This window comes from Gopherus evgoodei, chromosome 8, assembly GCF_007399415.2.
Source record: "Gopherus evgoodei ecotype Sinaloan lineage chromosome 8, rGopEvg1_v1.p, whole genome shotgun sequence".
Lineage (NCBI taxonomy): Eukaryota > Metazoa > Chordata > Testudines > Testudinidae > Gopherus > Gopherus evgoodei.
The window spans coordinates 9,327,991-9,340,959 of record NC_044329.1 but is presented as its reverse complement, the minus strand read 5'-3'; the positions used below and the strand labels follow the sequence as shown (position 1 = coordinate 9,340,959).

The 12,969-nt window shown below is 40.9% G+C and overlaps 1 protein-coding gene across 1 annotated transcript in view; it reads right to left on the bottom strand.

Moving 5' to 3' along the window:
• Positions 1-12,969, bottom strand: part of COL23A1 (collagen type XXIII alpha 1 chain) — a 324,183-nt gene that overhangs the window by 27,815 nt on the left and 283,399 nt on the right. Inside the window, exons 9-14 of the mRNA XM_030572434.1 lie at positions 8,839-8,910; positions 6,504-6,620; positions 5,519-5,554; positions 2,727-2,753; positions 2,254-2,280; positions 802-846 (exon numbers count right to left, since the gene is read on the bottom strand). Coding sequence (XP_030428294.1) covers positions 802-846; positions 2,254-2,280; positions 2,727-2,753; positions 5,519-5,554; positions 6,504-6,620; positions 8,839-8,910 — 324 coding nt within the window. The remainder of the gene's footprint in view (positions 1-801; positions 847-2,253; positions 2,281-2,726; positions 2,754-5,518; positions 5,555-6,503; positions 6,621-8,838; positions 8,911-12,969) is intronic.

The following is a 12,969-nucleotide window of genomic DNA, read 5'->3' as shown; positions in this document are numbered from 1 at the left end:
CACAGATGCCGGAATGATCAAAGCTTTAGTTTTATTCTAAAATGTCTTCAAGTGCTGCCCGTGCCCAAAAGGGAATTTGAAAACTAAAATGAAGCTTTCAGGCTTTCAGACACAGTAGTGGAGGACATGTTCACCAGCAAACCTAGTCCCAAAATGGCAGCCACCATGAACATGTGGGCCCTGCAATGGGAGACTTCCATGGAACTGAGTCTGCTACACTTTTGAAGTGAACTTATTATAAGGACCACATACATCCTGAATTTCCTGGTCAGGGAAATTCCCACTGGCTTTGCTTGATTCAGTTCTGCAAGATCAGGTTCTAAATGATGACTTGTAGCGTATGTCTGCACCATAATCACAAGTGTCATTTAATTAATTTAATAATCTGATTTATGACTTGCAGGGTTAGCCTGGGCTGAAGCTTGTGCTGCTGCAGCTTCACTGCTCAGGTACCCAAACTAGCTAGATTAAAGTGCAGGCAAGGCCCCAAAAGCTGCAAATACGCCCCTCAATGGCAGTGTAGACAAACTCTGTGTTATCATTTAGTTAGTGACTGTCAACATTTCAAGTCAACAGATAACAAATGACAAGTGAAAATATTTTAATTGGCATTAATACCCTAGGTGTATATATTACACGTCTATTGTTCCTCTCGTTGTTCTTTTTAGTTTTAGATCAAAAGTGTCTACTTATGGCTCTCTGCTTTAGGAGCAATCTGCATTGACTGTGATATCTGGCCAGTAACAGGTACCAGATGGTAAAAATAGCCACCAGGCAGACTGATATAGAGCTGAAATTTACCTTAGGCCCTTGAAGCCCTGGCTGTCCTGGGGTCCCATCATCACCCTTGTAAAATAAAAATACACACAGTGTCTCTATCAAACCGTGACAATACACAGGAGTCAATATGTCAGCCAATGTTACTATTGAGTAAGAGCTCAATTATATTTATCACCATAACTCTGATGTGCTCATGGGATAGGGCCAGATTTACAGGGTTTTTAGATGCCAATTGGGATTTACATAAGAGCCTAAGCAGGTTAAGTGCCAAACTCTGATTGGAAGTCAACAGGCCTTTGCAAATCTGGCCCATAATTTACATGAAGATTCTGCCTGGATTTTGGAAATTGAATGCATTATATTCACTAAGAATTCTAAGTTGTCAAAAAGGAGATTCACAGGTTTAGCTAGTCACTTGCTTTCATTGTTACATTTAAATTAAAGATTGTTCATGACTAGAGAATGACAGAGTTTAACCCTTATATATTGAAGATTCAGAGCCAAATTCTGCCCAGAAACACACAAGCCCTTGATTGCCTTAAGAGAAGTAAGGATGGAATAAGGCATGAGCCTTTTGAAGTTTTGTTTTCAGTTCTCTGGGAGGCATTGATATAGAACAGACGTAGGCACCGATATAAAAACTGGATAGGCAGGATTGCTCATGCAAGGCTCCCTCGTCTTCAGTGGGCTACTCAGAGCAACAGTTTGTCCTCCTCGATGAAAGGCCAGTCTCCTGTAGAAGAGCAGACAGTGTGTGTGTGTAAGCGGCTCTCCTTCCCTGCCATAGAGTATGCTTTCTCCAAACACAGAGACTATGTCCAGTGGGCTCTGCTCCTCAGAGTATGGGGATGTCTTTGTTTGGTCGGTCCTACAAGAGATTCAGACCTACCAATGCTGGCCTGCTGGAGAGCAGCAGTTTCAAAACATTTTTATTTTCAATTAATTCAGCAAAAGGGCTCACACCTTCAGCCTTGTGTGGCATTTTGGCTGTTTTATTCTTTGTTAGGATTACCATAAGTCCGTATTTTCTTGGACATATCCAGCTTTTTAGTTCTTAAATCGCTGTCTGGGAGGAATTTTTAAATATCTAAAAACATCAAGGAAAAGAAGGACATATGGCCCTAAGTACAAAGTCCCAGGGCTGGCGGTGCTTCCTGGGGCAGCTCCCGGCGCAATGTGGGTGGCCCCTAGGCACAGAGGTTGAGGGGGTCTCCACGTGCTGCACTGGCTCCCTCCTGCCCAATCAGAGCTGCAGGGGCGAGGCTTGCAGGCACCAGCAGAGAGCCCTCTAATGGGGCTAACGTAATTACTGCTTCTGGGCTGATCATCATAATCCTGAAGAATATAAAGTGTGAATCAGTGCAACCAACCATGACTAGGGCCTTGGTCAACCTTGTTTCTGCAAATGGTTCATGAAGCATTTTGTGTGGTGATGAACACTTCTTTTTTTTGAAAGAAGAATCACTATCTTACCTTTCTCCCTGGAAAACCAGGCTCACCCTTCAAAAACAAAAAAAGGGAAATAAGAGTGAGATACCATGAAATATAGTAATGAGTCATATTCATTTTTTAAATTATCAGTTGAAGTAGAAATTTTGTTCTGCTATTGATGTTCATTATCTTCTCCTGAAATGCCAAAAAAATCCAGTGTGCCTACAGTACGCTAAAATTAAAAAAGCAAATTCCCCCCTCCTCATTCTAAATTTCATTGTTTTACTTCTCTTATCAATTAGCATACTTTCTGTCCAGAAGATGCAATAAAAAATTAACTTTTCAGTTTCCAGGTAATGGCCAATATGATTCCCTGGAATTCTTAGATGCAATTGATGAAGAGGAAATTACATCAAACTGAAAAAATGTGTGCAACCCTACCCAGGCACATAGAAGCATTCTGAAGATTCTTGCCTTGTTAAAATTAGACGTATAATAAACTATTTACCACCTACCTTAAGTCCCGAAGGTCCCCTTACACCCTGTTAAAAGTAAAATTTATCAGTATATTTATTTGGAAATTAAAGCATAACAGGATTTAAAAATATATAGATATAAATGTTTACAGCTCTGTAGAAAATGGCAAGAATGCCTGTGTCTGTTTCCATTATGTATGAACATTACTACAGACAAACATTCTCAGTATCAATGCTCTTTACCCCACAGATAATAAAGAAAATGCTCTCTAAAGATTTATATTTTATGTATATAAAATGTCCCATAAATTGTTTTGGAACCTGACTCAGTACCATAACTCCATGCTAGACCTTTGCATAGAACAAATAATTGAAATGTTACAGGTGGACTTGTAGAGCTTGGTTATGTGGGCTATTTTATATTCCATAGTGGGGCTCAAAAATATGGTCAGTGGAGGATGTCCATAACATCAATGCTTTCCAAAAATCTGCTGATGGGGAAGCAGGAGATTGGTTAGTAAGGCAGCATTAGAGTAGTTTGTAAATATAGCTGTTTATGAGATAATATAGACTAGATTCCAGGCGCTGGGGCGAATTCATCCCTGACATAAACAGGCACAACTCCCATGATCTATTTTCACATTGTGAGTCAGCAACACTAGTTATTTAGAGTGGGTTTCAGGATCTTAACGGACAGGTTTCCAAGGGGCTATGCTATGCAAGGAAGGGGAGAATGGTCCAAAGGGTGTTAGAACAACTGTACCTAGCTGGGAACGAAGTCCCTTCATGCCATGGTTTGAGATGAATTTAGAGCTGTTTGAGTCATTGTAACAGGTGGAAATGAACTACCGTCACCACAGAATCAAATGTCAGGCTGGAAGGGACCTCAAGAGGTCATCTAGTCCAGCCCCCTGCTCTGAGGCAGGACCAAGTAAACCTAGATCATCCTTGACAGGTGTTTGTCTAACCTGTTCTTAAAAACACCCATGGTGAGGATTCCACAACGTCTCTTGGAAGCCTATTCCAGAGGGTACGTCTACACTACGGGATTATTCCGATTTTACATAAACTGGTTTTATAAAACGTTAAATTACTCTTATAGTTAGAAAACTTTTCTGAATAGCTAGACTAAATCTCCTTTGCTACAGATTAAGCCAGTTATTTCTTGTCCTACCTTCAGTGGACATGGAGAACAATTGATCCCCATCCTCTTTATAACAGCCCTTAACGTATCTGAAGTGTTATCAGGTCCCCCCTCAGTCTTCTTTTCTCAAGACAAAACATGCCCAGTTTAAAAAAAAAATTCTTCAGGTTTTTAAAAACCTTTTATCAATTTTGTTGCTCTCCTCTCCACTATCTCCAATTTGTCCACATCTTTCCCAAAATGTAGTGCCTAGAACTGGACACAGAGCTCCAACTGAGGTCTCACCAATGCCAATAGAGCAAGACAATTACTTCCCATGTCTTACATACAACACTCCTGTTAACACACCCCAGAATATTAGCCTTTTTAACAACTGCATTCCACTGTTGACTCAATTTGTGATTCACTAAAACCCTCCAGATCCTTTTCCACAGTACTACCACCTAGCTAGTGTTTCCCCATTTTGTACTTGCACACGACCTTACCCACTCACTCCACTGTGGGTGATACCTATTCTAAACCAAACATATCCAAGTAGATTCGGCAAAGATCTTGCAGCACCCTCTAGGATGGTCCCCTGGGGCCATCTTTTCCTGTATCTCCAGGAGGCCCTCTCTCTCTTCCATCTCTTCTTTGTCTGTTGACAATAAATTCTTCACAGTCTTCACTGTGATTTCTCTGCTTTTTCTCCTGCTTCTACTGGGAATATCCAGCATAATTTTTTTCTGTGGTTCTTTGCCCAACTTTCAGATACTCCAGTGCCTTGCTGAGTGATCTTGCTTGTTGTTGCATATGACAAAGTAGGTAATCCACAGGTGTAAAATAAAAAACAAAAAACCAAAACCTAATATTTTTTAATGCTGCAAAGGTGTAATACTTCATGGCCTTCCACATGGTTCAATGCTCAGAACTTTTCCTTCTCTCAACCTTCTTTTCTTGGTTTGAGGAAGGTGTAGGAAAACAAGTGAAAATAATCCACATTTACCAACAGTGTCCCTTAAGAATTAAACCTTCCCTGAAAAATATAAACTTTGTCCTAGGGGAAGTGGGTGGCACCAATGAAACATCATCTGTCAGCCAGATTCTGTTCCCAATTTTCACAATTCGATCCTTGTGAAACTCATCTTGGCATCGTAGCTGCAATGACTCTGATAAGTAGCATCAATAACGTTTTCACCAATTAAAAAAAATCTCAGCGGAAATAAAAACTACCCCAAAATTCACAAAAGTTTTCCTTGACTAATTAGAATCCAAATTTTGGAAGTGTGGGACATCACGGTGGAGGCAGGGGTGGGGAAAGGGGGGGGCCAAAGGAACTTTATGGAAAAGCTATAAGAAGAGAGACTCACCTCTTTTCTTTATGGTGATGCAGGGTCTTATGGTGCATCTGAGAGGGCTGAAGTATCAAGGCAGTATCTGATTGCTTCAGTTTCATGTACAACTTTCTAAGCTCAACAATTGTCCATCTCTGGTTGTGTGTAGCTTAGCATAATAGCGCTGTACTTTTTAATTAGCAAGCAATGGCACAAACAAAATAAATTTGCTCTATGTGGTTATAGAGGGGAGTAAATAGGACACCCAAGCCAAAAACTACATGCACTTCTGAGCTAGGCAAACAGTCCACACCACTGAAGCATAATTAATCCATTAGTGCTGACACTAACACAGAAGGAAGAATATTACTAACCATCACTCCAGCTTCCCCCGGCTCTCCTTTTAAGCCCTGGGGAAAGAAGTTAATCAAGTCAGTGAAGTTGATTACAGATATTTGCACCAAAACCCTTCATCCTCCAAAAAGTTAAAAAATAATTACTGAGAGGTTCATTGATTTTACATTCTGATTTTTTAAAAATGAATTACCAGTGAGTTGGAGATTTTCAGTGGGATGGGTGAAGGTTATGCATCAGGGAGGAAATAAACTTTGCTTTTTTTATAGATTTTAAACGATATTCTGACTTCTCATTTTCTGCTCAGAATACTACACAACCTCCCTCCCCTCTCACCTCCCATCTTTAGCCCACAACTTTTCTGGGATAATTTATTTATTTACTTATTTATTATTGTGAAGCTACCATTTCTCTAATGCCCAGACAGTTACAGAGAATTAAAGACATTTGTCAGGTTGCATCCAGAGGAATCATTAGAAGCAGCTCTGAGGTCACCTATGGTGACTATTCTCCTCCAGTTGTGATAGGGAAAGAGAAACTCAAACTTTGTGGGTTAAATTCTGCCCTCTGCTAAAAGCCCAGCAGTGGTGAGCACTGCTAATAACCAGAGCCAGTGTGCTGGCAGCCATGCTGCAAGGTAGGGTACACACTTCTGCTCTCTTTAAAGAGAAACACACATCCCCTGCTAGCAAGTGCTGGAGACCCTGGGGCCTAGTCAGACACCCCAGCTGCCAGACCTGGCCTCCTGGCAGCCACAGTTTATTTACCTATGTCATAGCTCCTTTTCCTAATGATCTCAAGTGCTAGGTGAGAATCCTATCCTGATGCAGCATCATAGGAGCCTTTCCCCGCCCTAATATCCCCTTCCCCTACTAGTACCGCCACATGGCCCAGACAGGCATGGCCCTGTGCCAGGTGGCTCCAAGATGAAGTACACTGTGGGCATTCTTAGAGAGCACCCATTCTGTTTTACAATGTGAATACTCTGTATTTATCATTCCTTACAGGGAGGCCTTGTGGTCCCCTGGGGCCATCTTTTCCTGTATCTCCAGGGGGACCCCTTGCACCTGGTGGTCCTGGGGGACCTGGCGGGCCAGCAGCTCCATCTTGACCTTGATCACCCTGTAGGAAGTTCAGACAAACATTGTGATGTGAAAAAAAACCAACACAAGTGCTAACGGCAAACTAACTACACTGAGTAGGACAGAAACCAGCAGGGGGCATGCCAGGGTGACAGGTCTTTCTGATAGCACCACCAAAATTGTTTGAATGGCATGTCCCATAGTGATGGTTAAGATTTGGAGACAGCCAGTTATGGTGCGTGTGCGCACATGTGGGTGAAGGGAGCTTTCACGTGGATCATGGATCACATTTCACTCTAGCTTTAATGCATGGTGACAATAAAGCAAATTTGACTGAATGATTTTTTAAGGTGGATTCAGCCTTATAGTAAAGGATTACAGCATCCTGGAAGAATAATCCCAAACACTGCATGGGGACACTGCATGGGTTGGGTGAATTTACTGTAGGCTACTGAAAGGTTTTGTTTGGTCAAATAAGAGATAGCTGAGAGAATCTGTGAAAAGACTCAGATTCCTCTGAAGTCTGCAAGAGCACCGTGGCATGCAGGGGTGTGTTTAATTAGAATGCTACAGCTGTAGGTCAAAATTCTCTGTTCGGATCTGCTAAGCAGTTCTCATTTCTGCTATATGCACAAATCTGATGGTTTATGCACATACCCCAGAGAAGTTTGCCCCGTAGAGATTCATTGGCATGCAGGGTACCTTTTAGCTCTGTGGCTGACCAACTAAGTTAAATAATTGGGATCATGGCCAAGATTTTCAAAACTGGGTGTCTAATTTAGGCTCCATAGTTAGGCACTTGAATAACGTGATTTTCAAAAGTGCTGAGTACTCAGCACCTCCCTTTGACCTGACTCATATTTTTCCAAAGACTATCCCAGTGGAGTTTAACACTGAATGTCCCAATCATGCAGTCCCTATTCAGACAAAACTCCCAATGGGCCATTAAGGTCTTTTTTTCAGTTTTTACTGATCTCTTATTCCAGGTTTTGACCCACAGCTTCCAGCAGGAGTTTTGTCTGAGTAAGTTGTGCAGGACTTGGCCTCATAGCAAATATGAGCATAGAAAACACTAGTTAAACATTAATAGCTGAATATTAAATCACATACTTGATATCATGCCTACTTCAAGCACAATTGTACTAGTACCATTTAGTAGATAATAAAGGAATCAAAACATATTTAATGACATCCCTCTACTACAGTGATTCTCAACTTATTTACCACTGTGGGCCGCATCCGATAGTACCTGTATGGCCCTGAGGATGTCACATGGGCCGCAGCTCTGTGCTGATTGGGCCGCAAGCAGCCACAGGTTGAGAACCATTGCTCTAGTACGACTGAAGTGTACTGACATTAAAATGCTCCACTTGCACCATACTTTGCCAGTAGATAAAGAAGATGAGTCTACGTCTCTACTTGCAATTTTAACACTAAAGAATTCAGTAGTGTACATTCGTTTCAGTTAAACAGCCAGAAAAGCTTGCTCAGAAGGTGGAGCACACCTGATCTCAGAATGAATTTCACTGCTCAGATTACCAGCTACTGATCCCCTGGTGAACTCCAATAGCCTAGCCTTTAGGATGCAAACTGATTGTTCTGACATGTGGCCTTAACTGTAAAAATCCTGATGAAAAGGCTAGATCATAACTCTTAACAGCATCTGGACAGGATACCAATCTGAACAACACAGGAACACAATTGTGTTTAATATGGTCCACCCACAAATCAGGGACCAGGGTGGGATTTTCACAAGTGCCAATGTGAATTGGGAGCACAAATCCTATTGCCATTCAATGTGATTCACTCTCCTAAATCACTTAGAAACTTGAAAATTCCACTGCAAATCCTGAAGACTCTACCCAATTTTGTCTCAGCCAGGAAATCTCCCACTGAATTTTGCCTAAGTAAAAATTCAAGTTAGGACTTGCGGATTTGGACTGATCTACTTCATTGTGTGATTACTACTATTATTCATATGGTACAAGTATAGCATATAGAACTATCCTTATCCTCTCCTCCCTCCGTGACTCTCACAAAGAGCCAGATCCTCAAGGCCTGAGTTTTTACTCCTTCTAGGCAGAACTCCCACTACGTTCACATGGAATTTTGGTTGAGTTAAAAACTGAGCAGGACTCTCAGGATTTGGCTCATCGTATTTATGACTTACAATGGTAATAAGGTGCTATTAGCTAATAAGGAAACATAATTCAGAAAGAAACACAGCAAGCCAGAAGACGTAGATTCATCACATCTACCTTAAGGATTCGTCGGCTAAAGACATGCTGGTCATTAGAGAGAAATCCATGATTGAGGCGAGGAAAAACCATCTAGCCAGGTGAGTGAGACATGGAGCGTGAAAGATCAAGAAGTCAAGACAAAGGTTACAGCATGGGAGTGATTTTTAAAAGGTTCAGTTAATATTATCTAACAAAGTAACTTCAGCAAGGAATAAAGAAATAACACTGGAGGAAATAACCAAGAAAGAGAAATAGTGAGAATTTAAGGTCATTGATTCAATTGGAGGCTTTGTAAATAGCAAACACACACATGAGAGCAAAGTCTTTTCATTAGCTTAATGCAGAGGAGGGAATTCAGAGCTGGCAGGGTGCAGAAGGTTCCCACGTCAGAGTTTCACTATGCAATAAATACATATTCCAACAAGACACAATGGAAGATATAGCCCACGGGAAGATACCCCCCGATCTCAAGATAGCAAATATATTTCCTCAGTAGATATAATGAATATTAATTCATTCATCTGCCCCCAATTCGCTAATAAATCTCACAAAGGTACTGGATGAAAAACAATCTAATCAAGCACATGTCACCATTTATTGCTGCTTTTTTAAAGCTGGCATATGTATCTATCTATAGAGAAGTTCAGAAGAGATTTAATTTCTGAAGAGACAAGGTGGGTGAGGTAATATCTTTTATTGGACTAACTATTGTTGGTGAAAGAGCCAAGTTTTGATCTCCACAGAAGTTGGTCCAATAAAAGATATTACCTCACCCACCTTCTCTCTGATATCTTGGGCCAAACACAGCTAAAATAATGCTGCAAACATTTCATTTCTTAAGAGCGCTCTTTTTTTTAGATTCAAGTGCATGAAACTTTAAGTCAAAATATTGTGAGCTGAATGTAGTTACATATGCAGATGTGTATTCTAACTTTCTGTCGGCAATTTGAGTTTGGCGAGTGCAAATCACCTAGTTTTCCTTTCTTGAGAGAAGAGCAAGGGATACTATTCCAACTTCCGTCTCAACGACGGACTGTGGGAACATATTTGTCAGCTTAACCATGCAGCCTGTTGCTTGCCAGTGTCTGTTTCTATAATTTCCCAAGGCACCAGAGGGATATAACACACATTATCAATAACATCTTTCTTCAAGGAGCACTGACAATGCTGCAGACAAGTGCTGAACACTTAACTGAAGGTGAAAGTGCTTGGTTATTGGCAGCTGAGTGCGTATGAGACGGAGTTGCACAGTTCTTGATACCTTCATGACATGTCCAGATGATAACTCCTGTCTCCTAAACTGCTAAGCCAATATGATGTCAATTAAGCTATCACCAACCAGGCTGTTACCTCCTGACAGGGAAGCGGCTTAGTAATTTTTGGCAAAGCTTACAACTTTTCCTTTAACTTTCCCTTAACCTGATGTCCTCCAATGACTCCCACCATAGTAAGTTTTGCCTAGCTGCTAGGAAGTCTATTACTTGGGCCAGTCAGTAATGCACACACAAAAAGCATAATGTTTTCTCCTTCCCAAGAACAAAGCACATCTCTCTGGCCACACACAACATACCTCTACTGGCCCAAACATTCCCAAGTCCATCACTCACTTGAGTGTAAGTCACTTGTCTACACATGTGTATTGTCAGAGAAAATGAGATCATATGATGTGGAATAATTTATAAATCTAGAGTGGATAAAATGGGGGCTTGAGTAGAGAGAATAACCATACCTTTGGGAAATAGAACTGCATATTTAAGTGGTGGGTAATAAATTCCCTATGGTAACATCTGGCTGAGGCCAGTTCATCTCTCACAATATAATGCCAGGGTCCAACATGAGATGAATATCTACTGTTCATCTCTCTCAGTAAATAAATTAAAGAAAAGTTCACAGCTAAAGTTACTGATCCTGAAAAAACTTATGCATACGAGTAGCACTATTAAGGCTAATTACTCACACATGTAAGTGTTTGCAGAATTGGCCACTCAGTTCTCAAAAATTAGCACATAATACCTCCTGTATAAGGTAACTACGTGAGCAAGAGAGTTACATCCATTTATGCAATTACCTATTTTGGGCACACATTTTACATAGGTGCCAGTTATAGAAAATTAAGCCCTAATAAAGTTTATTACACCCAAGAACAGAAATAGAGTGCATAGCAATGAATTTTAGTAGTTAATTTTTATCTGCATTGATCTCATTTTCATTGTTTGTTTTCTCAAGAATATTCATGAGTATTTATTTTTTCTAGTCTTTCCATACTCAACATAGCGATACTATTTTTGTATTAAGCTTTACATTAAATAGGCCCTTTTCCCAGCCATGCTGTTTTACAGATCAGGCTCTTATTGGATACATTACCAGTTATTTATCCTTTTTGATTATTACCATCAATTATTTATTCTATCTGATTCTTTTTGATTATCATCATGCAGAGCTGTGACACAGCTTCCTCTATCAGTTAGGAAACAAAGTTACCACTGAGAAAGTAGAGATAATAGACTAAAAAGCAACAGAGTCCTGTGGCACCTTATGACTAACAGACGTTTTGGAGCATGAGCTTTCGTGGGTGAATACCCACTTCGTCGGATGCATGTCGTGGAAATTACCTGCTTCTGGAAATTTCCACAACATGCGTCTAACGAAGTGGGTATTCACCCACGAAAGCTCATGCTCCAGTATGTCTGTTAGTCTACAAGGTGCCACAGGACTCTCTGTCGCTTTTTACAGATCCAGACTAACACGGCTGCCCCTCTGATACAATACAGACTAAGTTATGGAAACAGAACTACTCTAGGCCAGATGGTATCAAAGAACAGTAAGTTTTAGGGACAAGAACAGAGATCCTGAGCAGTAAGTGCCTTAGAAACCCAGACACATCTGATTCATTTGTGAGCCACAAACTTTTAGCACCAGAATCTGATTGCTTAACTGTGCTGCTGAGGCCCCAGAGCCAGGGATTCCCCAGGCACACAACACATTGAGAAATTGGGGCACAAACATATTTCATAACACAGACACTTCTGAATGCACATTGTTTTTACATGTAATTGACAACATCTGTGAATTGTTTTCAGCCTATTTTTAGTTATATAAGACAACTGCTGCACAATCACTCAGGAGGTTTTGTAGTTAATCCACTACCACGACACTCCAGAAAAAAGCAGAGCAGCTCATTGGAGAGTCAAACCTCGTCAATCACTAGACTCCTTTGTGTTTTTCTCTTGTCAGACAGGATCTCCTTGTTTGTTTGGCACTTTTTTAATCTAGCAGAAAAAAGCATAATGAGATCCAATGATTGGAAGATGAAGCTAGACAAATTCAGACTAACCAGAAGGTGCAATTTTTACACTACAGGTGACTAACCACCGGAACAAGTTACCCAGGCTTGTGGTGGATTCTCCATCACTTGCAGTCTTTAAGGCAAGACTGGATATCTTTCTACAACATATACTATAGCACAAAGAGAAGCAATGGGGTGGATGTCAACGTTACTGGGTAAGGTTATCCAGCCTGTGTTCTCTAGGAGGTCAGACAATGGTCATAGTTGTCCCTTCTGGCCTTAATAATAATCTTTTCTGTAATTCACATAGGCCCTGATCTTGCATTGTGGTCCATGTAGGCCATTATGGGTTTCTATTTGGACAGACTGGTGTTTCTGTTCAGAGCCACAGAGTTCATAATCTGGAATCAGGGTCAAAGGGTAGAAAACCACATCCAACCCAAGGCTCACACCCCACTTAGACCATATTTTGAGGACTTGGGTGGGAATTTAAATGGTGCCTAAGCCTGGTGCTGACCCTCTGCACAGGGGTGAACTTCATCCAAAGAGAAAAAGAACAAATCTTGGAATCCAAATCTGCTCTAGGTGTTTTAAGGATGGCGGGTTAAGCATTTCAAAAGGACCTAAGTAACTTGGAGGAGCCTAAATCTTCATTTAAAAGTCAATGAAACTTTGACTTGGGCACTTAGGAGACACTTTTGAAAAATGAAACAAGCTCCCAACTGACTTAGGAGCCTTCGAAAATTTTACCCTGAATTGTCAGTTTACCTCAGTCACTGTGACACCAGGTAGATTTATAAAATGACATCCAACCTTAGGAGCCTGAGTCTGCTGAATGCCGAGTTCCACAGCACCTTGTCAGA